The 27,431-nt window shown below is 42.1% G+C and overlaps 1 protein-coding gene across 1 annotated transcript in view; it reads left to right on the top strand.

Annotated features, from left to right (window-relative positions):
* Window positions 1-27,431, top strand: part of LOC145401085 (neural cell adhesion molecule 1-like) — a 275,021-nt gene that overhangs the window by 189,763 nt on the left and 57,827 nt on the right. The window contains exons 3-5 of the mRNA XM_080273458.1: window positions 8,864-9,072; window positions 16,138-16,330; window positions 17,187-17,359. Coding sequence (XP_080129584.1) covers window positions 8,864-9,072; window positions 16,138-16,330; window positions 17,187-17,359 — 575 coding nt within the window. The remainder of the gene's footprint in view (window positions 1-8,863; window positions 9,073-16,137; window positions 16,331-17,186; window positions 17,360-27,431) is intronic.

Here is a 27,431-nt window from a genome sequence, read left to right as displayed (position 1 = left end):
TTAATTCTGAAGCCTGGAGTTCAACACAGCCCACTGACCACAAGGTTCCCTCTAGATTATTCTAAGCAGTCCCTCTCCCTTCAGACAAGTAAGCCATCAACAGCAAGAAAACGGGAATATCGCCAACAAATATACCAACAATAACTATGGCAATTAGAATGATCAGATACCGCTGCTGCTGACACATAACAGTAACCAAATTATTAACATCGCCAACAACAACACCAATAACAACAACAACCACGAGGATGAAGACACAGAAATGAAACTGATCAAAACTTTTGCTAACTGCAACTACAAACATATAAAATCATCACAGACTTCTGCAAACCCCACCAACAACAGACAACAGAAACAACAACAATTTCTTCCACAACGGTTATAATATGGCTAAAAGGAAACCATGAATAATAGTGGGAAATTATATGGTACGTAGTTGTTAGTTTCAAGGTAGAGAGTAATAAGCTGTAATATGGGTGTAATATTATGAACTATACTCTTTTGGACTCGCATCTCTCAGACGTAATCATTGTGAAAGGATGAAACAAAAAATCGCATCACTTCGCCGTAAAAATTCTGATAATTCCCTAGGCAATATTTGAACCGATTGAAAATAAGGCTGGGACATCCAGAGTAGGCTAGTATTAACAGAATGAGAATTTTCATTATTTAAATTATTCAGTTTTTGTTCTGATACTCATTATATTGAATTACCAAAATAACAGGTAAAGACCTTGTTTTAAAAATCTGTACATTTATTTGCCTTGTTGAAATTCTCATGAAAAAATGACCATGACCATGTGAAATTGACACCGTTATACCATTTTTTTTTTTTTTTTTTTTTTAAGAAATGACAAGAGTATTCCTAAATTGTCACAGCGCTGATCTTAATTAACCTCTTTGCGTCCCGCGTCCCCGATATGGGACGGAACTGGACATTTTCAAAATTTAACAAAGAAGGGAACCCCCAGGTAGGGACCTATGAGCTTCGCGACTATGAGCCGACAGGCGGAGGACGGTACGCCTGGCACCCTTCCAGCAAAATCCCTCGCACAGGAGCTCTGGGAGCTAAGGGGTTAAACACTGGCAAATCAACCAGCCTCTTTAACCTGTTTGCTCCCCGCGTCCCCGATAGGGGATGGAACTGGGCATTGTCAAAATTTAATAAAGAAAGGAACCCCGGGGTAGGGAACTATGAGCTTCGCTACTATGAGCCGACATGAGGAGGACGGTACGCCTATCACTCTTCCAGCAAAATCCCTTGCACAGGAGCTCTGGGAGCTAAGAGGTTAAGTTAAGCTTCTTCTAGTTTATCTGAATTGGTATCCTTAAAAACATAGTATTTGCCACCTGAATGATGACAATACAGTAGGTACAAAAATAACGACTTTAAGAATGATTACGTGTATGATAAAATTTCTTTGACATCTTGTACAACTGTTGCCATACACAAAGCGTATGAAACTGAGCTTTTGCATAGGTCACAAGTAGCAATGTGCTAATCAAATTTCAGAGAAAACAGATAACAAAACGAATATCACTTCAAAGCAAAACGTAAAACTGCACTGAAAAATGTTGAAGACGAATAACATCTGTGCTTAACATTACTTTAATCAAAAGCTATTTGATTCGAACACGTTCCGCTTGTTCGAATACGTTCAGCATCTTATTGTGGAAACCTGTTACCTAGTCGATAACTTTACTGACTCTGTACATTATTTGTATGTATGTATGAATGTATGTGTTGCACAGGTTGGCTTGCATTACGGCCTACATGGGCAGACACCTTTAATGTAAGTTACATCTTCACGCAAAGTGTTATGGGTTCTGAAGGGCAATTAATCCATAAGAATGGTGAACATTTTCTGTCACTCAAGAAGTGACCCGCCCCACACAATGCTTCACGTGATGTGCTTTTAGAGTGTTGAGTGAAGAGTTCAAGGGAAAGTCTGTACTGTTGAAGTGTCTGTGTCTGACATCGACAGAACTCAGCAGAATGCAAAGATGTGACAAAACATGAAAGGACATAACACAGCTACTCATGTCCGTCCCCGAAGGGATCAAACCAAGTTCAGGAAGGATTCTTGTATTTTTTAGGCACTATCGACTCTACCACCAGTGGCTGCTTGCCCGCATGCTTCACTGCCCTTTTCAAATTACTTCCACTTTATGACAACCAAAGGCCAACAGAATTTTAAATATTCACGTGTAAGCCGTTAAGACCCTCCATTAATGACGTAGGTCAAGCGCCCGGGAAACTCCTGGCAACCCGCCTCTCCTTGACGTTGCCACGGCGGACATCTATTTTTATCTCAATTTCCCATTTTTTCCCCACCACCGTATATCAGGCTCGGGCTATATACCTTTTATGCTGCGCGCAAGATAATGATATAGCGAGGGCGGGGAGATTCACGGAGATATATGGCGGCTGAGGCGAGCTATACGTAAAAGAATGAGCGGCCAGGGAGTTATCGTACCTCTGGCCCGGTAAGTCTGGGTGTAAACATAAGGAGGAGAAATGGCGCCTTTGATCCGGTGTTGTGTGGCTCGGGGTTATCGTAAATCTCAACCTTATTTTCAGCGGATATTAGGGCGGTTCTGGGTGGCTTTTCTTTTGCTGCAATTTATTTTTAGTTTTCAACATTAAGATTTCTTTTCCGATTATCCCATCCAGTAATTTAATTTTCTCTATAATTAGCCTTTTCTCAGAGTATTATTGAAGATACTGACTGAGATCGTGGTGATTTATTTATTTATTTATTTATTTATTTTTTAATGATAGCTCTTTATGTGAGTGTTGTTGCTTGTTGCTTCTTGAATATTTTTTTGTATATAGTTTTTTCCTTGTAGCCTATAAAGAGGAGGACCTAATACCTGAACTGTAGCTAGCCTCTACAGCCAGAGGTCGTCATTTTATATTTATTCTTGTGACCTTCAAATAGTTTTATTCGGCTCATGATTTTTCAAACTGAGAGGGTTGGATACTGCCTTCGTAAACTTAAAATATCTAAAATATCAAAATGACTTGATGATTCCACACAAATGAATAGTAGTGGGACGCAGAGTTAGGATGAGGATGAATAAGGAGGGATTATTTAATTATTTGTTTGTTTGTGCCAGAAGGTAATCGAGTAGTAAGGACGTACGTAAAAATTATCGGTCACAAATCCATACTGGCTGTGAGCTGCAGTAAGAGAATTATTGGCTTTAACCTAATGAACCTGAGGACATTCTTTTCGCGTCATCCTTCCCTTTTCCTGACGTTTTTATTCACCTTTGGAGTGAGATTTAGAACTGGAAGTGTTAGACATGGCTATAATAAACCCAAAATTTAAGAGACGTTTCCAAAAATAAAATAACAGTAAAATGAAGAATAAACAAAAAAAGCAGGTCACCCGCTTTCCTGGGGTTAATACTCTAAGATTCTAAGTATTCTCAAAGCTCCCTAACGCTTCTTCCATACCTATTTATTTTTGGATACTTATGGTTAATATCGTTTTGTATGCTGTTTATGCAGAGTTTGGTGCTACTAGAATGATTTAAGTAACACAGAGGACGGCAGGATGTAATAAGTAAAATAAATCGCTTGGGAAGAGGTATCAGGGAGCTTCCTTCACCGGCGATAATACGGAACTTAGGCTCCATCATCTCACTCCTAGCTTAATAATAGTGTGGCGTTTACTGGAAGGGAAATATTAGAGTTGTCCCGATCATGAGAGGGTTGATGGTGACAGAATTCCACTCAGGCTGCTATGACCCACTCTCAGCTGAATAAAATCGTCTTGGATTAATTGGAACAGGAATCCAGAGAAGACGCAAACACGCAAAGATTAATATGTTTCAATTCTACGCCGCAACTAACGCCTTCAAAACGGTGACTTATTCATCCAGTTTCTATTTCCTAAGTACAGACAATTTTCTTCCTTCCTTCCTGTTTTTCTTCTTTTTTTTATATAGATTGGGAGAGATTTTTTTTTTTTTTTCTGTGCCGTAGGTGTTACGTATAGACTCCATTTTCTCTTTCACTACTGAGGCGCTATTCCACACCGAATAAAATCGTCTAGAGGCAGCATGAAAATATTTTAAAGAGTTCACCGTATAGAGGAGGTTAGAAGTGACATCAGTAAAATGATAAATAATAATGAAATGGGCTAGAAGCTGCCATTATGAACTCACTAAGACATAAGTAATTACCGACATTAATCATATAAATATGGACTGTGATAAAACTAAATTGATATTATTTTTTCATGTGCTACTTCCCAGGGCGTTGATAGGATGACCTCTGTTAATTAGGTGCGATGACGTCTTCTGTGTTTGATTCTGATTAAAAGGGATGGGAGGAGTCTTAATTGTTAACCTTTTCAGCATAAATGGTGGCCTTTAAATGTGTGTGTGTGTGTGTGTGTGTGTGTGTGTGTGTGTGTGTGTGTGTGTGTGTGTGTGTGTGTGTGTGTGTGTGTGTGTGTGTGTGTTCATCAGATGCTCCGTGTCTCCGTCTGTTTGTCTTGCTCAGTCTTGTGTGTGTGTGTGTGTGTGTGTGTGTGTGTGTGTGTGTGTGTGTGTGTGTGTGTGTGTGTGTGTGTGTGTGTGTGTGTGTGTGTGTGTGTGTGTGCCTCAGTTGCTCTGTCTCCGTCTGTTTGTCTTGCTCAGTCTTGTGTGTGTGTGTGTGTGTGTGTGTGTGTGTGTGTGTGTGTGTGTGTGTGTGTGTGTGTGTGAAAGCCCTCACTACATCCTCGTAGTGAAGGGTTTAACAGGGCTCTATCATAATCTTCAAAAAATCGTCTGGCAACAGCAAGAGTAAAAACAAAAAAAATACTCGACATACTCGGGGTGAAGAAGTTAGTTAATGATGAACCGACTTACAATACCTGCTCTACGATACTAAGCATGATAACCTACGATACATGGACTGAGACATCGGGGCGGCCATCAGCGTCTTCAGCTTAGTGACGTCCCTCTTGTTTTTATTCCTGCTATCTCCAGACGATTTTATTCAGTCTCGGAGTTTTTTCAGACTGGAGGGGGAGGGGGGTGTATACAACCTTCATTAACCCCTTCACTGCCTGGGTGCTCTCCTATGCTGAATGAAATCGTCTGCGTGAATGAACTGAGGAAAGGGGGTTATGAAGGGAGTGTCTAGCCCTTCCAGTGTATTTCCCGAGCTGAATAAAATCGTCTGGAGATTGTAAGATTAGGTAAAGCAGTAGTAGTAGTAGTAGTAGTAGTAGTAGTAGGAGGAGGAGGAGGAGGAGGAGGAGGAGGAGTAATAGTAGTAGCAACAGCAGTAGCAGTAGTAGTATAAGTAAAGTAGTTGTGGTAGCTGCAAACTCATCTCATCTGAACATAACCCGGTGGACTGCAGGCCAAGGTTGCCCTGCTTCTGCAGTCCGTTATCCTCCCGTCGAGGGACAGAGGAAGGATTGAGGGACATTAGCATAACCGGAAAGCCCCACCATCGCCTTGTCATATCTGTGCCACCACACGAAGGCGTCCCTATCATGCATCTAAGCGTTTGTGAAATATAAATACACCGATCGATGCCAATGGGGTTTAAGTGAAAAAAAAAATCGTCACAAGAAATCCAGAATATAATGTTAAAAATCCTCCCCATAGTCAAGGGGATTAAGACCCAGCCCAACGGTGCCTTGTATCGTGAAATGGGCTATCGTATGTTAGGTCAGGCACAATATAATAATCATAAAAGTCACACATATCGCCCGGCCATATGGGGTAAATGGAGAGACTAAGAGAGTGGGGTAGTTAGGAGGAGAAGGAGAGGCGGAACGAGAGGGACAAGGTGGGTGAGAGTGTTGTTGTGGGAGGAGGAAGGTCGTTGGTGAGTAGGGACAGACTTGCTTTTGTGAGAGCGAAACAGAAGGTAAAGGAATAAATAAAAAGGAAATATAAGAAGAGAAGAGAAGAGAAGAGAACCGAAGAGAAGAGATGAAATTAACCGAATTGATGAGAGCAGACTGTAGAGGGAAGACGAGACGGTGAGATGAGAAGAGGAGACGAGAAAAAGGGAGGGAGAGAGAGAGAGAGAGAGAGAGAGAGAGAGAGAGAGAGAGAGAGAATTAATTTCCTTTAGTAGAAGTCAACCGTCACAAAATCGAACGCCCGGTATAAAGAGACAGACAAACAGACAGACAGATCAGAATATCGTAATTTCTGGTATCGTAAAAGGCAGAGTATTGGTCCACATCCAAAATTCTAGACCCCTTCAGTAACGTGTCGAGATTTTTTTTTTTATGAAGCTCCCACCAGACGATTTTATTCAGCTACAAAATGTCCCTCTCGCTGAAGGGGTTAGTGAAGGCTGTATCTAACCCCTCTAGTTTAAGTCTCTCCAACGCTGAATAAAATCGTCTGTGGTTAGGAAAAATAAATAAAACCCAAACCCATAGATTCTGTTGCTGCTGTCGCTTCTGTTGTGGCTCAAGGTTCATTTGAAACGTAAACCCAGTGGACTGCAGGCTGAAACTGTCCTTTTCCTGCAGTCCATCGTTAATCACTGCAGGGGAAAAGGGAGGGAATTTAGGGGTGTCAATAAAATCAGGCAGATCCACCACTAGGTAATCTCCGGTGCCACCACGTGAAGGCGTCCCTCTCCATATCGCAGCGGACCACATATCATCGCCTCCGGCAAGACACCCCGGCACTTCCTCCTATACCGAAGTAACTCACCCAAGATAAAACACTACCCCACCCCCAGCGCCTCAGATACCGCCCCACCCCGTAAGGTATCGCAAAACCGGCTATCGTAACTCTGCCGCGGACACAATGCAGGCCTCCAAAACAAGGACGGGTATCGCAGGCCATGTATCGTAGACGGCGGGCGCTCACGATGGAAGGGAGGTGGGGGAACGGCGATCGTAAAGTGGGGACAACGCTTCCCGTCATACCGCAATGCCTTTCCGATACAGCGTGAGAGAGAGAGAGAGAGAGAGAGAGAGAGAGAGAGAGAGAGAGAGAGAGAGAGAGAGAGAGAGAGAGAGAGAGAGAGAGAGAGAGAGAGAGAGAGAGAGAGAGAGAGAGAGAGAGAGAGAGAAAGTAGTGCTGGAAATGCAACTCAAATCCATATCCAGTTTCATACCACTCACCCTCTCTCTCTCTCTCTCTCTCTCTCTCTCTCTCTCTCTTTCAGGTTTTCTGAGAATTACCACTTCTCTGAGCAACCATGCGTAAACTGAATGAGAGAGAGAGAGAGAGAGAGAGAGAACAGACAGACAGACAGACAGAGAAATTTCAATGTTTTCCCTTGCTCTGTATCCATCTATCTATCTATCTGTTTGTCATCTACTTATATATCCAACTTAATCATTTAATTTGTGTATAAAATGCATCCTCAAATTATTTCACTAACTCCAAGTTCCATATTTATTCTCTCTCTCTCTCTCTCTCTCTCTCTCTCTCTCTCTCTCTCTCATAACTACTCGGGTCGCTTATGGACCTACACGCCCTGTAAAGAATGGTTGGCCCTTCAGAGTCGAGGAGAAGGGGGCCTGCCTCCTTATCACCCCTTCTTCTCTCTCTCTCTCTCTCTCTCTCTCTCTCTCTCACTTCCTTCCCCTGTCCCTACTCCCTCTTGCACTCTCTCCCCTTCTTAATTTTTCTCTCTCTCCTCTCCTACCTACTCTCTCTCTCTCTCTCTCTCTCTCTCTCTCATCAGGGTCCTAGCAGTCCCCTGAGGAAGTGTCGACAACCCAAACTTCGTAGACCAGGCCTATCTTAATTATAGAGACACACTGTTCTCTCTCTCTCTCTCTCTCTCTCTCTCTCTCTCTCTCTCCATCACTTCATGTCTGTCTGTCTGTCTGTGTGTACGTATTTATCCGCACGTATGAATATGTACAAGTATATGTGTTTCTATATATGTATGTAGCTGTCTATCTATCTATCTGTCTATCACACTGAGGCTATTGGAGTATCATGAGGGACTGAGTTTTGTGTTACTGAATATAATAGGATAGTCATGTGGGAGACTGTGTAGAGCTGAGACAGAAGAATCGACTTTCTGGAGCATTAAAAACAACTTTAATTTTGCTTTAGTTACAAATACAACAAATTCTTACTTAGTGAAAGATTAAACTTCTCTGAATTCTAAAGGTGTCCAGCTAAGAAGAAGTGTAAAGGTGTCCGTCATGTAACTCTCTCTTTCCACTGCCAAGTTCACACACTGTCCCACTTTCCACCCTCATCTTACTTCTTACTTTTTCACCTTCCTTCTCACTGTCACCTTCCTTCTGTCTGTTACTTTCCTTCTCACTCTCTCACCTTCCCTTTCACCCTCTCACCTTCCTTCTCACTTTCTTATCTTACTTCTCGCTCCTTCACTTTACTGCTCACTCTCTTAACTTACTTCTCACTCTCTCACTCCTTACTCTCTCACCTTAATTTTCACTCTCTCGTCTTTTAGTAGTCTCATTTACACTCACTTTCCCTTCTCTCCTCAGTTTTTTAGACCTCATCACTCTCTCAGTTCTTTTACTCGCTCTCTCCACTCTTATAAAGTACTTGCATTCTCTCCTGCAACTCTCTCTCTCTCTCTCTCTCTCTCTCTCTCTCTCACCACAGCCTTCCCTCTCACTCTAACTCTACCCTCTCCCATCCTTCAAGTCATTCTAGCTTCCTCATTCTCTCATTATCCTTCACTCTCCAACATCCTCCCTCAGTTCTCACACACTCCACCATCCCCCCCCCTCTCTCTCTCTCTCTCTCTCTCTCTCTCTCTCTCTCTCTCTCTCCAGTATACCACAATCATCTTCGACTCCATTTCTCACTTAGCCATCACATCTCACTCTCCCAATACCTCTCTCACATTCTCACTCGCTCTAATTTTCTCACTTTCTCCTTTTCACAGCTACGACGCCCGATCCGGAGCCTACTCGCGGCCGAAGGAGTGGTCGGACCCGAAAATCCTGGGTTCCCGGGCGCACTTTAGCATCACGACGTCCCCTGCAGCCCTCGTCCTCAACCAAACCGTGAGAAGCGACCAGGCGGTGTACAGATGCAGGGTAGACTACAAACACCTCACTACCACTCACGCCAGGGTCAACCTCACTGTTATTGGTGGGTAGGATGGCTGATGTGGTTGGTGTGTGGTTGGGAGGGATTGGCCTGTCGTGTGGTGGCTGTGTGGTTGGTAGGGATTGGTATGTCGTGTTGTGGCTGTGGTTGGTGTGTAGTTGGGAAGGATTAGTATGTTATGTGGTTGCTGTGGTTGTGTTATGAGGGATTGGTATGTTGTGTGTGCTTCGGGGGGATTGGTATATCGTGTTGTTACCGTGTGGCTGTTGTCATCTTTGTGTGGTTGGAACTGAGGGATGGATGAGGCTGTTGTTGTTGTGGTGATGTAGCGTAATCACTTTTATCACGAAACAAGGAGAGCACCACAGTTAAATCACTGTTAATGTGGGGTCGTGCGGGGATTGTTGTTTGCTTAGTACAGTACTGCAGTTGTGAAATGTGTGGTTCTAGTATAAGGGTTTTGACTGTGTGGTTAGAGTGGCCAGTGGTATGTGACTATGATGTCTTACTATGGTACCACATAAAGCAGGGTTATGTCTGTGTGGTTGTAGTTGCGAGAGTAATGTGGTTATGATATCCTACTACCACACACACCAGTGTTGTGGTTGTGGTAGTGAGAGTACTGTAGTTATAATGTCCTACCTCAGCTCACCGCAGAGTTATGGTTGTATGGTTATGAAAGTGAAAGTAGAGTAGTTATTGTGTCATAGTACCATACATATCAGAGTTATGGTTGTGTACTTGTGGTAGTGAGAGTACGGTAGTTGTTATGTCCTACTACCACACATATCAGATTATGGTTGTATGGTTGTGGTGGCAAGACTTTTATTTATGATGTCCTACTACCACACACACCAGGGTTATGGTTGTGTGGTAGTGATGATAGGAGTATGGTAGCTGTGATGAAGATTAGGAGACTCATATCACGATCATCCATATCTCCTTGCCCCATATTGTCCAAGTTCCTTTATGACCTTCCTTCTATCTATCTACCTCCCTCTCTTAATCTATTTCTTATTTACCATCATCATCATCATCGCCAGTACCAGCATCGTCGTTATTTTCATTACCATCATCATCATCAGCATCGTCAGTTATCATTAGCTTCATCGCCATTATCATCATCATCATAGTTCATTATCATCATCTTCAGTATCAGCATCATCATCACCATCATCATCATCATCATCACCTAATTATTGATGTCCTTTGTCAGTGGTAGTGTGTGGTTGTGGCCCTTTTGTGTAAAATGTGTGTGTGTGTGTGTGTGTGTGTGTGTGTGTGTGTGTGTGTGTGTGTGTGTGTGTGTGTGTGTGTGTGTGTGTGTGTGTGTGTGTGTGTGTGTGTGTGTGTGTGTGTGTGTGTGTGTGTGTGTGTGTGTGTGTGTGTGTGTGAGAGAGAGAGAGAGAAAAAAAAAAAAATGGTATGGTATTATGGCAGTTATGGTAGGTAGCAAGAAGGGCGCCAGGTAGGCATGGAAATAGGTAAGAGGAATGGAAGGTACTTAAGACAAATAGCTTCCATTCTTCCCTATCCCATGCCTAATACTACCCTCATCTTCTTCACACCGCCCTATCCGCATTCTCTCTCTCTCTCTCTCTCTCTCTCTCTCTCTCTCATCTCCACTCCGTCCCATCGCCTGCTCTTTTTCTTCTTTTTTTTTTTCTCTGCATTTTTACATGACCACGGTAACCAAATCTCTCTCTCTTTCTCTCCCTCTCTCTCTCTCTCTCTCTCTCTCTCTCTCACACACACACACACACACACACACACACACACACACTTTTTTTTCACCCATAAACAAGCCATACTTTGCTCTGGTCACGTCCACCCATAACTCCCCCATGACCCCATAATCCACCCTCATATTTCCCTTACTCATTATTTTACCCTCCCTCCTACTTCATTCCTCACACTTCCCTCCATTCCTCTTCTCTCCCTCTTCTCTCCCTTGCAGTTTTTCATTCTTCCTTCCTCCCTCCCTTCCTTCCCTCTTTCCTTGATTTCCTTTCTACTCTTCTCATTACCCCTCTTCTTTCATTCCTTCCCCTTTCCTCCACTTCTCTGCCCTCATTACTCATTCTTCATTAATCTTTCATTCTTTCTCCAGCTGTTTCACTACTCATGCTTCAAACTCTTTCCGGCCATCATTTCTCATTCTCCATTCATCCTTCATCCATCCTGCAGTTCATCCTCCACTCATTCTTCTTTTCATCTTAGCAGTAGGGTTTCATTGTTCATCTACTCATTGCTTCATTTTTTCATCATTCAGTCTCCCTTCCATTCACTTCTTCACTGACCTTTTTGTTTACTCCTCTTTCTCCCCTCCACTTAACATTTAATTTTATCAGCCTCTCTCCTTTCTTTCCTCGTTCATTTGCACCTTTCATCTCTCACTCTCTCTCTCTCTCTCTCTCTCTCGTTCATTCACCCCTTCCTCTCATCTTTCCATGACATCATCACTCTCCACCTCTATCTCCTTCCAACTTCCCCTCCCTTCCCCCCTCCCTTCCGCTCCCCTCCCCACCCCTCCCCTCCCCTCCCTTCTCTATCAAATTTCAGCTACCTTTCCTCCCACCTTCCATCTATCCCTCCCTCACCCATATCCATCCCCCTCTCACCTGTTCTATCTCCTTCTAGCTCACCTATCCTCTCGCTCCTTCCATACCTCTCCTCCAAGTGCATGCCCACCTTCCTGTATTCCATGCCCCCCCTCCATCCCCTTCCTCCTCTCCTACCCCTCCGGCCAACCTATCCTCTTCCTCTTTCTTTCATCCCCTCCCTATCACCCACGTCCACCTAATTTTTATTCTTCCTCCCCTCTTCTATCCCCTCCCACTCCTTTCCTTGCATCCTCCTCCTCCATCCCATCCCCTTTTCTGTTTCATCCATCCCCCTCCTTCACCCACGTCAACTCCCTTTTTTTCCCCCACTTCCTCCTACACTGCCTTCCCCCTCTTCTTTTCTTGCACTCCCCCTCCCCCTCCTCTGTTTCTTCCATACCTCCCCTCTCCACCCACGTCCACCCCCCTATCTTTCCTCCCCATTCTCCATCTCCTTTCCCTCCCCTTCCCCTATCTCCCTTCCCTCCCCCCTCCCCCTCATCACCCTCCATCACACATCCAATCATCTGGGAGTCTCTCGTTCATTCACCCCTTCTCACCTCCAATCACACTCCCTCGTGTATCATCAATTTCTCTTTTTATCTCGTTCATTGACCTTTTATCCCTGCCTCTCTCTCTCTCTCTCTCTCTCTCTCTCTCTCTCTCTCTCTCTCTCTCTCTCTCTCTCTCTCTCTCTCTCTCGTCACTCTCTCTCTTTCACACATAAATAGCCCAGAAAAAAAAAGAGAAAAGAAAATGGAGGAGGGTAAGGTTATGTAGTGGGTGTGGCTGGGTCTTCAATTTCGCCTCCTTTCACCCTAATCTCCCTTCCACTCACCCTTCATCACTCCTCACCTTTTATTCCTCTCCCTTCTATTATTCCTCCCTTACATCTCTCATTGCCACCTCCATCTCTCACCTTTTCACTTCCCTCTATCACATTCCAAATCCCGGGTAAATCTGAGAAACAAAACCCCATATATATCTTTCAACATCTGTACATAAAAAAGATGAAAAAATAAGTAAATAAATAAAAAGGTTTGGGTGTTCATTCTGCGCGAAACAATTGTTATTACGGAATCATATCTTGCTATACTTTATTCACCTTAACTTGGCTCAGATTTATTTTTTTCAGTTTATTTCAAGTAGCTCATTGGCGGAATAAGATGACGCTTCGGGTCTGCAGTACATATGTGTCTTCCTTAGCACTTCTTCGTGATTAGCATTATACGAGCATTCTAGCGTTTATCTATCGTTGTGTGAGCAGTCAAGGGGGAGAGAGTGTAATTTTTGGCGAAGCGAAAAAAGTATATTGTCAAATGAAAAGAGTATATTCTAATTTTTTTTCTAATCCATCCCAACTACCACTACCGGTACTAATACTACTACTACTATTACTACAGCTACTCCTACCGCTACTACTACTACTACTACTACTACTACTACTATTATTATTATTATTATTATTATTATATGGATACTCACATAAAGATATCAATCTTCCATAGGCATCCCTAACTGTGCTGATCATTTAGACCAGCAGCAGACCCCTCCTGCACGACACTTTTTGAACTGTCTGTAAATTAACACACACACACACACACACACACACACACACACACACACACACACACACACACACACACACACACACACACACAAATACTCGAAAGCCCATCCTAACAGCAAATTTAAGCATAGTTTTGCCAGTCAGTGGAAGAGATATTACATTAGACTGGACGTGAAAATACTGGATGAAACGATTAAGACACCTTTGAATAAGGTGTCAAACTACGGACAGGATAGAATTGGTACTTACGGAGACAGACCAGGCACTGCACACGTACTTACCTGAAAGAAAGGAGAATGTACTATAGCAGACTCCAATATTACTGAATAAAGGAAAATGTAAAGTGCAATGTATAAATGCTACCCCTAATTACCGGAAACGCTACGGTATAATTAACAGGTGAGGATGAGGTGCCAGCACAGTGAGAATTAGTTTATGGTTACACTGATCGCTCCCACTTGCCGCGCTGGCGAATTTTGGAACTGTGCTTTTTGTTTTAGTTTAGGAATCAAGTATTTTACGTTCTTTAAGCTGACAGCCCACAGTACTCCTTTCGGCTTGTGACATTTATCCCTACATAATTATAACAGTAAATAAGGAAACATTCTGTAACGTAGCAAAATAGTAAGCTTAGTAACCAAAATAAATAACATATAGATTACCTTGTGTGGGATTACTCGGTACAGATGGCATATTATAAACATCTAAGGTGGACATCTGATATCATGGGTAACCACATGACTGGCTCAACCTACCCAAATACTGTTTTACCATCACCAACTTCAGACAAAATGGCTTAACTCAAGGGAGCCAAATGTCACTCAATCACAGAATATTTCACACACACACACACACACACACACACACACACACACACACACACCGCTCGCTGGTGCAGTGGTAACGTTCTCGCTTGCCAACCAGTGGACGGGAGTTCACGCTTAGCTCAGGTTGCGGAAAGTTTCACTGATGAAGTGGGTGGTTACTGTCCCACTTGAGCAAGGGGACGGGTGTGTGCGTGTGTGAAGGTCACAGCCTTGCCCTTAGATCGGACTATATGAGCTCTCAGCTCCCTTCCGGGAGGGTAAAAAGCTGACGATCACGACCATCAAGTGATCCTGACCGACCCGGTGAATTACACACACACACACACACACACACACACACACACACACACATACACACACACACACCTCAGATATTTACTGGGTTCAGGGAAAGATCTCAATGACCTTCCATCTTTCCTGTCCTCTCTCCACTCCCCACTTTCACTTTTGCACTCTCTTTTACTTAAATTTTCACTTCCATTCACCATATATCACTCCTGCTCACACTTTGTTCATCACCCTTCTATTCACCTTAGTCTTCTTTTATTCTCTAATACATTACCCCTCACATCCATTTTGTAATAATGCCCACGTAATCTCTCTACATTAGCACTCTCATTTCACTCTGGCTTTCTCTCCAGCCACACTCTACCGCTCCTGCTCACCCTCCACCCCTCACCCTTTTATTCACTCTTCATTTCACATTTCCTCTTATCACCTTTACATTTTTTTTCACTAATACACTCATTCTCTCAACTGTCATTTCCTTTATCTTACATTTTCTATATTCAATTGCTGTTTCATCTTTCATTTCCTCTTATCGTCCCTGACATATTTTCTGTATTCACCTTTCCTCTCACCCTTCATTTCCTCGTATCATATCTGACATTTTTTCCCCTTTAGTCTCTCTCCCTCTTCTCAGGTCGCCATTATGCCCCTGTTTCCCCTTCCCTTCCCCTTCACCTGGCGCTAACCCATCGTGCCTCACCCTTCTGCACAAATTTCCACTCTTCCTTTTCACGCTTTTCACCTCCCATATCTCTAACCCTTCTAATAATTTTCCCATTCTTCTCTCTCTCTCTCTCTCTCTTTCTCTCTCAGTCACTCTGCAGTTTAGCCCTCCACCTCTCCTCCCTTTTTTTCCAACAAGACCCTGCCTCCTCTTCCTTCTCTCTTCCATCCCTCCAATCTCCCACACAGCCCTGCCGAATCGTGCGGATAGTGGTCTACGTAAGGTCACTTGAAATGATGGATTCTATCACTAATTTCTATCTCACTTTAAAATTTTTCTCTCTCGCCCCTTTATTTTCCATCGTTCCCTAACTTTTCCTTCAACTCTTCCGCGATTTTTCCTCCCTACATTAAACCTTCCTATCCCTACTGATTTACAGCGTGGGCATAGTGGATGAAAACGGTGCCCTGGAGCAGGTGGGTGTGGTAGGTCCCTTCATTTGCTTCCATCCTCCTCTCTGCTCGCCTTTAATTTCCTCTTCAAACTGCTCGTCCATCATCTATGCTTCTCACTCATTCTCCCGTCCTTCTATTAACCCTTCCATCCCCACAGAACCCGTGCGATGCGTGCGGATAGTGAGCAAGGAGGGGCACTATAAACGATGGGAATAGCAGATTATTAGATTTTTTTTTTATCCCTCTGAGTTTCCCCCTACATCTCCTTCCATTATTCCTCCACTTACTCTCAAACATCCCTCCACCCCTCTCTCACTCTCTCCTCCTTATCCTTCCACAGAACCCGTTCGGAGGGTAAGGGCAGTGAACGAAGGAGGGGGCCCCTAGAACTGTAGTATGCGACAGAATTTGACACATTACTCTGTATTAATTTTTACCTTTCTATGTTCCTCCAGCACACCTATTATATACCCAGTGCACCTATATATATCCTTCAACTCTCCTATATGTACAGTGTAACGCTTCTCACTCTGTCTGTCTCCTATCCCCTCCACAGGATCCGTGCTCACTGTGTCTCCTATCCATTCTCAGTCTGTTTATCTCCTTGCCTCCAATTTCTTCTCACTCAATGTCTCTCTGCCTCCTATCCCCCTTCACAAAACCCGTGCATACTCTATTCGTCTCCTGTCCCCCTCCACAGAGCCCGTTCGGAGCGTGAGGATAGTGGACGAGGGAGGTGCTCTTGAACTGGTGGGTGTGGCAGGCCCGTACACTCTCGGCCAGCGACCCACCCTGACCTGCCGGGCCGAAGGGGGAGATCCGCCCCCTGCCGTCACGTGGTGGAGGGACGGCAGGCTACTCGACAGCACCTACCATCACCTAACCACGGCGGGGTGAGCTACGGGGAGTTAGGGGGGAAGGGGATGTTGGGGAAAGGGTGCGCTAGGGGAAGGAAAACTTAGGATGGAAAATTAGGGAAAGCGTGCGCCAGGGAATGGGAATGACAGAGAAAGGGAAGCGAATGGTGGAGAAAGGGAAGGAAATAGTAGAGAAAAGGAAGGGACTATAAAAGAAAAGGAAAAGGATGGTAAGGGAAATGAAATAAAGTTGTGGGAAGGGAAGGAGAGGCTGGGGAAAGGGAAGGAAGGGAGGGAAGGGTAGGGGGACGGGGATGCAATATTCTTTTACATTTACCCCAAAACCCATCTCAGGAAAAACCAACAGGCCTAGATGGCGGCGCCTGTTATTCTAAGCAACTTTTCTATAAACATCCGTCGGAAATCAGCTTGAAACACCTTGGACTATTCGTGTTTTTTTACGTTGAAAATTACCTTACACGGGGCCTGCCACACCAGCCCTTTGTAAAGACGCTACCTTGACTGAACTAATCATTACCTGAACCCTACTAAGATAATAAGTCACTAACCATTCTACAACTATAAAATGATGCGACGGCTAGGCAGTGAGTCTCCCGTCTCCTCCCTCCTTACACCTCTCATTAGGACACCGTGACCTGACCTGCCCATAATTGCATCCCACCATTACAGCATCATTTGTGGGCCGACTACAAGCAAGGGCCCTCTCTAACATGCACTGTGGATTAAAAAAAAAAATCCACATCCTCCCATTTTTTCCACTCCGGCTACTCTTTTCTGTCCTTTCTAACTGTTGTAATATAATCCACTTCAGCTTCTTCTAGATCCACTTCATCCCACAACCAACCTCATCCATCTCTCCCTCCACCCACAGGCCAGGTAGACGTTTAGGTGGAGGCAATGGTGGCTCTTCCCCCGTGGTGGTGGCCAATATGATCCACCTACGGGCGCTGAAGAAGGAAGACCTGCGTTCCACCTACACCTGCAGAGCCACCAACCACGACCTGGCCCCGACGAGAGAGGCGGCCGTCGAGGTGGATATGAACTGTGAGTAGACTTCTTCTTTTCTGTGAGTAGACTTCTTCTTTTCTGTGAGTAGACTTCTTCTTTTCTGTGAGTAGACTTTTTCTTTTCTGTGAGTAGCCTTTTTCTTTTCTGAGTAGACTTTTTCTTTTCTGTGAGTAGCCTTTTTCTTTTCTGTGAGTAGCCTTTTTCTTTTCTGTGAGTTGACTTCTTTTCTGTGAGCAGACTTTTTCTTTTCTGCGGGTAGACTTTTTCTTTTCCGTGAATAGACTTTTCCTTTGCTGTGAGTAGATATTTTTCGTCTCTGTGAGTAGATATTTTTCGTCTCTGTGAGTAAATTTCTTCTTTTCTGTGAGAAGACCTTTTCTTTTCTGTGAGTAGACTTCATTTTTCGTTGAGTAGACTTCTTCTTTTCTGTGGGTAGACTTCTTTGTTTTCTGTGAGTAGAATTTTTCTTTTCTGTGAGTAGACTTTTTCTTCTGTGAGTAGACTTTTTTCTGTGAGTCTGTGAGTAAACTTCTTTTCTGTGAGTAGACTTCTTTTAAGTGAATAGTCATCTTCTTTTCTGTGAGCAGATTTCTTCTTTTCTGTGAGTAAACGTTCTTCTTTTTCTCCTTTATCTTAACCCCCAAATTCAAATTTAAGAAAGGGTTCTCATTTTTTGTCAGTGAATCAACCTCCTGGTATACTGTATAATCTCCCACACTTTTTTTTTTTTTGTGCTAATCTGACTTTTTCTCAACAACAACCAGACAATGACAAGAAAAACAACTAACAATGACAACTACAACAATCTGAAACCAACTAATAAAACGACAGTCAAGCAATGACACAACAAAAACAATAATCAACACCAGCAGCAAAACAAAAACATTGGCAGCAATATTACTATTAACATCAACCTCGACAACAAACATCATCATCACCACCACCACCACCACCACTATCACCACCACCACCACCACCAATAACAACAACAACAACCACAATAAACAGTGCTATCAGGGTATATCATTTCTATCATCAGCCATGCAATTACAGAAGTATTGTCAGCTGTTATCAGTTACTGTATCATCTTTTGTTACCATCATTATCTTCAGTTCTGTCCAGCTCTCTTACGCTCTTCCTTCCTCCTCCATTACACTCTTCTTCTCTCTCCTTTCGCTCTCTCTTTCCCTTTATGTTTCTCTCCCTTTCACTTTCCTCATTCCCTTTCCTTCTTATTATTTTTCTCTTCCCGCGTCTTTTCGCTGTTCTCCTCCTTCCTTCTCAATTTCACTCACTTCTCTCATCTTTCTTCCTCCTTCTTTTTACTTCGCTTCACTCTCTCCTTCTATCCATCCTCGTAATCTTCTCTTTTCCTCCTCCTATCCACTCTTCTCTTCCATCTCTCACTTTCATGTTCCTCTTCTCCTTTCCTTTTTCCTCTTCTTCCCTGCCCTCTCCCTTTAAGTCTTCTTTTCGTCTTTTCTTCCTCTCTTTCTTCCCCTCTTCTTTCCACTCTTCCATTTATTTAGTAAATACCACTACCATCACCACCACCACCAACAACAACAACATTGCTATCAAAGATTATAATTTGCAACATCAGTATGTCAGCTATTACAGTATATTAGCTGTTGTATCATCACTATCATCACTGTCTTCATCTCACTCTTGTACACTCCTCTTCACTCCTTTTCCTGCCTGTCCTTTTATTCTGTGTTGTAACTCTCTTCTTACCATTCTTTCGTTCTCCTCTCCCTATTTCCTTTCTTGTTCTCTTCTCTTTTATTCTCTCTTTTATTCCCCCTTTCTCTTTAATCTCTTCCTCCCTTTCCCTCTCAGTGTCTCTCGAGCACTCTTTATATCACTGTCTTCTTTTCCCTTCCACATTCACTTCTTCTTTTCTCTCGCGTCTCCTCCATCTCCCCGTCCATAGCAGAACCAGCATTATCACAGTTTTACTCATTCGCCCTCCCTATTTTCCTTCATCCTCGTCTTCCTTCTTCTTCTCCTTCTCATCCAACATTCCTTACATTTATCTCTACCTTCCTTTTCACGTTTCTCTTCCCCCCACCTTTTCTCCTTTTCCTTACTCTCCTCTTCCCTCTCCTTTTCCTCCTTCCTTCCTTCCTTCCTTTTACTCTCGCCTTCATTCTTCTGTCCACCCTTTCTTTCACTCATTTTCCATTTAACCTTTCCTTTCACCTTCCCCATCCTTCTCCCTTCCCACTCTGCCTTTTCCTGCCAATTCACTCGTTCTCCCTTCGTGTGCCCCCCTCCCCCCCTCTCTGTCTCTTTCTCTCTCTCTCTCTCCTTCCTTTACTTCATTTTACTTCTCTCTATCTTCTCATTTTCACGCTTCTGTTCATTTATTCTCCACATTTTTCTTTCATTCTTCACTTTAACACTCCTCTTCCCTCATCCCCCAATGTCTCTCTCTCTCTCTCTCTCTCTCTCTCTCTCCATCCATCCTTCTCTTTCTCGCCTTTCCCTTCTCCTTCCCATTTTCCCTCGTCGCACCTTTCCATCTATTTCTTCATCATTCTATTTATCCCCCCTTTCCCCCTTCCCCTCCCTCCCCCTTTTCCCCCCTCCCCCTCCCTCCCCCCTTTCCCCTCCCCCTTCTCCTCCCTTCCCCTCTTCTTCCCTCCCCCCTTTCCCCCTTCCCCTCCCTCCCCCATTTCCCCCTTCCCCTCCCCCTTCTTATATCCAGCCCGGACCAGCACAGCAGATAAACAATAATAGGAAATATAGGCTCATTATTTTCGCTACGTGAGGTGCCGTGGTGATGGTGGTAGCTGTGGTGATTGTGGTAGTTGTGGTGATGGTGGTAACTGGTAGCTGTGGAGGTATTGTGGTTGTTGTTGTTGTGGTGATTGTGGTAGCTGTGGTGGTGGTTGTGGTTGTTGTGGTGGTGGATGTGGTTGTTGGTGGTGGTGATGGTGGTAGTTGTGGCGGCTTTGGCTTGACATAATTATGGTGATGATGACGTTCGTAGCTGTGGTGGTGGTGGTGGTAGGAGTAGTTGTAGTGCTGCTGGTAGTCGTTGTGATGATGGTGGTAGTGATGCTGGTAGCTGTGGTGGTGGTGGTGGTAGCAGTAGTTGTGATAGCGATGCTGGTAGTTGTAGTGTTGGTGGTGGCAGCAGTATTAATGGTAGTGATGATGGTAGTTGTGGTAGACGGTGGGACAGTGTCTCAAGGTCAGTAGTAGATACTGATCGTGCCATCATTTGATCAAACACATTCATCATATAATCGGATAAATCGCCAAAGATCACACGTCACTAGTGGGGGCGTTCACCATCCACTCACTTGATAGTGCTGCTCTCCGATGTCTGCCCTTTCCTCTCCTTCATCCTTCTTTCCCTCCATCCTCTTCTGTCTTTCTTTCCTTCATTCTTTCTACGTGCTTCTGCCTACGGGTGACTTTACACTCCCTCTTCTGTCTTTCTTTCCTTCATTCTTTCCTCTTCCTTCTGCCTGTGGGTGACTCTACACTGAGTGACAAGCCAAATGGTTTCCTGTACACCAGGAAACCATTTACTATGCTGGGTGGTAACCATATAACCAAATTTGGGCGCCTGGTAGTTTAGTGAGTAATTACGGCGCTCCAGTCAGATTGAGCCGATGAAGGTTTTTATCCATGGGATGGTTGGGGTATATTGCTCACGTAATGCCACTCAGGGATGACTGAGGCTGGTCACTCTCATCTTAAATATCAGGACCAACTTGCCTAGCTCGGACTTCTACGCTCCTCGTGGGGCAATGTAGGATTGGATGATGATGATAATGCTTCATAAAACACGTCACTTAAAATCAGCTTAAAATATGAATGAATATCTGAAAATATCAAAATTGTATTCATCATAGAATTAAAAGCTGTAGTTGTGATGATAAATTTTGAAAAGTTAATGAAATACAATGGAAGGTGATGAGGTGGAGAATAAATACCTGTGTTTCCGGGAAATTAGAACGATAAGTTAAATAAATAAGTATATATCGTATTTACACATATATAAAGTACTTGAACACTACAATATATATACACGGTACCGGTACACACACACACACACACACACACACACACAAATGGTATACACGCAATAGAATACCTACAAGCCAAAAAGTTTAGCTATATATAACGGTACACATGTAAATATCAGCCTATAATATTACGTAATACTCATGCTAGACTCCAATTACATACAGAATATCCATCAGTGTGAATAAAAAAAACAATGGAAAAATCATATACCCGAAAAAAACAAAAATAAATCGAACGTGAAGAATGAGACACATGAACATAATCATACAGAGAAATAAACTACGGAAAAAAAGTTAAACGAACAGTCACTATTCATTACTCACGTCAAAGTTGCCCAAATTAATTACAGTTATAGGGTTATATGAAAAATGGTTTGAAATTATCGTGGAATTATCAGCGATGTTCCGTGATGGAGGAGAAGCAGGGTACTCAGTGGAATGGAATTGTTCGCGGGAGTTTTTCAAATAATCATCCATTTTATATCTACCGCTGCACGACTGTTATCATCATTCATCCTGGGTGGTTTCTATTTGTTGTTCATTCATTAATTCATTCATTCATTTATGTATGTATGTAGGTATTTATGTATTTATTTATTTATTTTCTGCTGCTACTTGACTAGTTTTTTCACAGCCCCTTCACTCCTATAACGCATTTTTCACACCTATCTTTATTTCTTTCTTTCTTTTTTTGTCATCCCTTTTTTTTTTTTTTCACATATTCAGTTATCATGGAAAACGCCAACCCATGACGCCAGATCTTAGCCAGTTAAGCACAAACGTCACTCAACTTCCCCCTGTCCCCCAAAAGGAGAATGGCGGACAGCAGGATGAGGGTAACTTCAGCCTGCAGTCTACTGGGATCACAACAACAACAACAACAACAATAACAACAACAACAGCGCCTCAAAAGAAATACGGCACATTAACTACAATTACAAGTTTTACATAATTGACTACTACAAAATCCATCTATAAATAACTGTTTTCATTATCCTCAGCATGAAACAAAAATCAGAAGCCATTTTGGTGCAGGAACGGGGTCAACAATTCATTATTCACGGTGGACAGACTCGCTTGAATTACCCGCTTTGTGGCTAAATTTGTGGTGCTAAACAGGTGGGGAGAGAGAGAGAGAGAGAGAGAGAGAGAGAGAGTAATTTTTTCCTTTTCACGGGTGAATTATTTGGCGCTGACGAACGACCTGTTTTCGCAGCGGCACGCAAAAAAAAAAAAAAAAAAAAAAAAAAAAAACCAAAGCCAGAACTAGGAAGTCATGGGGTTTGGTGGTAAGTTTTAATTCCGGGTTTGTGTTTGCTGTAATTATATCCGGTTCACTTAGTCTCATTTCCTGCTTATTTCGTCTATTGAAAAGGATCTACTAATTCTGGTTTATTTCGTCTATAGTAAGTCAGTTGGTTCAGGCATCTATAATTTTTCCAGTGCTAGCTTCTTTCAATATTAGCTAGGTTAGAGTTCAAGGGTTCTATAATCAATTTTGGTTCAGGCTCAAATGCTCTAAAACTAATCGGTTCAGGGGTTCACTCAGCTTTCTATAATCTCTCGTGCTCTATAATTTGTTACTTCCTGGCTTGGTTCATGTATAATCAGTCTTTCAAGCAATATTAAATTTTTTCAAGAATTACTGAAGACGATTGATATATGAATAGACAGACAGACAGATAGATATATAGACAGACGGACAGATAGATACATAGACAGATAGATAAACAGGAAAATCTGGGACACTCACAGCACATATCTAACCTTATCAACTTTATCCAGCTTTATGAAGCGAAATTCGAAAGGAAATTGCCAAAAATTATGGCGAATTATTTGGTTAACCAGACAATTATCAAGTCCCAAAATAATTACCTGCCTAGTTTGGGTAATCATTCTTATAATCAGCCGAAAATAACATTGTGAATAAAAAGAGAAAGCTAATTACTCTGGTGGCATGAAGTTGGCTCTCACTCACTCAATTTCTCTCTCTCTCTCTCTCTCTCTCTCAATCTGTCTCTATTTATCTATCTATCTCAATATTTACCCCTCCATCTATAGTATACGTACCTATCCATCAAGGCAATATCGACCTGCCTACGTATCTATCAATCGGCCTTAGTCAATTTCTCTATCTATTTATCTATCCATTTATCTATCCACGAATCAACCCCTTGAGAGACTGAGGACTTCCTTATGTAGTTTGACATTGTTCCAGGGAAGATGAATAATAATGAATAAAGACGTAGTGAAGGAAATTACACCAAGAAGTGAAAAACAAGGCACATGCCACGTCATCAATAATTCAGTATTAGGAGGAAATAAATTAGCCGAGAGGGATAAAAAAAAATAAATCGAGACAGGAAATGAATGCACAACGCTAAGGTAATAAATCCACAGACTAATTATGCAGCCGTGAAAAAAAAATGAAACGGGAAAAAATGAATAATTGGGGTCCATTCATCATCAGCTTCCTCGTGTCTGCAATACATTCAGTGATCGGCGTCCAAATGTGCAATGAATTAAAGAGCGGAAACACACGGGGGGTGAAAATGAGAGAGAGAGAGAGAGAGAGAGAGAGAGAGGAAAGATTATCTGTAAAATGAGAGAATATGTGACAAAGGGAGAACACTGAAATGGGTCTCAAACTTAGATTAAATAAGAGCTGAGAGAGAGAGAGAGAGAGAGAGAGAGAGAGAGAGAGAGAGAGAGATCCAAAGTGAGTCTCGAACTTAAAATAATAAATACGACCTTATGATGCCTAGATGTGAAAAAGAAAAGCACAAAGTTTTTAAAACTTAATAAATGAAATGAGATTCTGTGACGCCGGAATGAGATGGAAAAGATAAAAGAGAATTCTGGCGCTTTATGGAATAAATAAAAGCTGATGGTGGTAAAATATGTTGAGGAAAAACACATACGAGTATATTTATAACTCTTGAACAATACAAATGATCATGTAACTAGAGTCTGATAGGAAAATATGAATGGCTATTTTTTACCACTAGACCTGATAAGAGTTTGTAATGCCAGTTTGAGAAAATATCACTCTTGAAGCTTTGTGTATGACATGACGCCAAAATATGACATACTTCTTCTATTGTATGGGCGGGATGGGATATAAACACAAGAAAACAAGAAAAAAAATCAGTTTTATAGACGTATGAGAGTTGACTGTACCGAAATGACAGAGAGAATAATTTACGATTCTTGAAATAATAATGTAAATGAAAGCTCTCTCTCTCTCTCTCTCTCTCTCTCTCTCTCTCTCTCTCAAAACTTTCCAACACATCCACAACAACACCGTCCCGATTTGTCTTTCTCCACAGAACTCCACAACCTCCTCTAAAATGACCCATTCCCCCGTCCCTGTGTCCTTCCAGCAGAGTGCACGTTTCACCTCCATACGTTGGGGTTCACATTACCGTCATGTAACAAAATTTTTACCTCTGTGCTCACCATCCTACTCATTATCATCATCCTCAACGTACCTGCAATAGGAGAAAAAATATAATTAGCTGCAAGAGTCAAAAATGAAATTAAAAGTGGAAAATAAAGAAACTATTTAAACTTCATGTATGAAATGAAAGCCAGTTGGGAAAAAAAAAAATTACGGTACATACGTAGTAAATGAAATGAAAGCTAATGTTGCAAAAGTGAGGGAAGGTAAATTGTCTTTATCCCTGAACTGTAGAAATAAAATGAAAACTAGTGATGATACCGTAAATTGAGAGAAAAAAAAAGGGGGGGGGAAATATGAGAAAATCTATAAGAAGTAATGATAGCTTGTAAATTCCAAGTAACGATAGCTTGTAAATTCCACTAAATATGAGTTACAAAATCCCTTACCTATAATCGATAATATTACTTTACGATGATACAAACCAGACAATTTTTTTTTTTTTTTTTTTAGCTTATTAGAGAAATGAAATATTACGATCCCAAAATAAAGCAAACAAAGAAAAGGGCCAAACAAAGAAAAATGCATGATTTTTTTTTTTCTTTTAGATGAAATGATACTTTCTGACTACAATAAGATTCTCTCTCTCTCTCTCTCTCTCTCTCTCACACACACACACACACACACACACACACACACACACACAAATCTCCAACCTTACAGCCGAAATGAATGCCACTGATATAAAAACTCGCTGGACTTAAGATAAAACAACAATCCTTCAACTTTTCCCAGACAAAACTAAAGCCTATATTAAAACGAGTAGTAGCAGGAGAAGCAGCAATAATAATAATAATAATAATAATAATAATAGGAACAATAGGTGTGGTGGGACAGGGACTTCATTAAAGCGGAGTGCCATTATTTACAGCACCTGCATAATGGTATTGCTGGGGCGAGTGCATGAATTATATAATTAAATGTAACTCAGCCACCGCCTTACTCACACAGGAGTAAATTATCGCGAATTATTTTAGTGCCGCTTAGTGCTGTGAGTTAGGAAAATGGGGGAGGCTGTTGTGTGGGAGTGGAGGAGGATTTGCGTATTCATTTTTTTGGTGTGTGTGTGTGTGTGTGTGTGTGTGTGTGTGTGTGTGTGTGTGTGAATATTTTTACGTATTTCTATTTTGTAGTTAGGTGATGTATGAATAAATATTGTTTAAACACTTACTCGCATAACGGTAGCTTACGTTCATGTGGCCCTTTGTTATTTTTCGGAACACTGAAATAAACTAAATACAGTATGTATGTTTAAAGTTGTATGCGGTAAAGCTCGACGAAAAGGGACTTGGCTCCGCTGTCTCCTTTACAGAAAACAAACTATTGAGGGATACTTATGATAATATCGCACGTAAAATATTGTTTGGAATAAAAAAAAAAATAAAAAAAAACACGCATAAAATCTGGGTCCCTAGGGAGTGTTCCTCCAAAGTTTCGTCAAAATCAGTTCACGCGTTTAGGAGTAGCTGGATTAACACTTATACAGGCAGACAACAATGATTATTATATTGATTTTATTTTGTGAGTGAGTGAAATAGGAAAAAGCAGCGTTTAAATACTTATATTTTGAGAATGGGTGAGTAGAGAGTGTGTGAGTGATTGTTTAAGTTCTTTTGACCTGTGAGTAAGTGAGATTGTGAATGAATGAATGACTGTGTGTTAGGGAACGAGTGTGAGGGCGAAAGTAAGTTAGTGGATGATTAAGTATTTACGTTTTGAGAGAGACTGAGTGTAAACAAGTGAATATGTATGATTATAAGAGTATGTACGTATGCATGTGTTGATAAATATATGAACATTTATATACCAGTGTTTTGTGTGTGATTAAATGAATGAATGAAGCCTTATATTCCAGTGTTTTGTGGTCGACCAAGTAAGTACCTGAATAAATGTGTGTGTGTGTGTGTGTGTGTGTGTGTGTGTGTGTGTGTGTGTGTGTGTGTGTGTGTGTGTGTGTGTGTGTGTGTGTGTGTGTGTGTGTGTGTGTGTGTGTGTGTGTGTGTCTCCGCACTCTCAATTCTCACCACGGACTCAGTGCTTGTGTCCCGACACGACCAAAACAAAACGAAAAACAACAGTGGAAAGAGCATTCCCCTTGACAAAAAAAAAAAAAAAAAAAAAAAAGTGAATAAATCCAGTCACATGCAACTATAAAACAGACCACCTCAAACACACACACACACACACACACACACACACACACACACACACACACACACACACCTGCAACATTTAAGTACACTAACACACGCACTAAAATCCACACCAGTACTCTAACTTCTAATTACCTAATGGGCTAATGACACGCAGATTTAGACGTCACGAGGAGGTCTTAAAGTAACTGCAGGGGTAACTGGGTAATTGTGTAGTTACTGGTAATTGTAGGCTTGTTAAGGGTGAGGGAATACAATCAGAGGAAAAAATGATCTAAGCTCTTTTAATTCTAATTTGGCCTAAAATTACTATACCTCCGGAGTACAGCCAAAGGGAAAAAAATACCTATACTCTTTCCACTCTTACTTGGTTTAAAATTGCCATCCCTCCATCTTCAACGCTAAGCTGTTACAATAGATCAGTACTAGACTAGCCTATGATGCTAGTCACG

Source organism: Coenobita brevimanus, chromosome 54, assembly GCF_032717465.1.
Source record: "Coenobita brevimanus isolate Jiangsu-jjx chromosome 54, ASM3271746v2, whole genome shotgun sequence".
NCBI lineage: Eukaryota > Metazoa > Arthropoda > Malacostraca > Decapoda > Coenobitidae > Coenobita > Coenobita brevimanus.
This window is presented reverse-complemented; position numbering and strand designations above follow the sequence as displayed.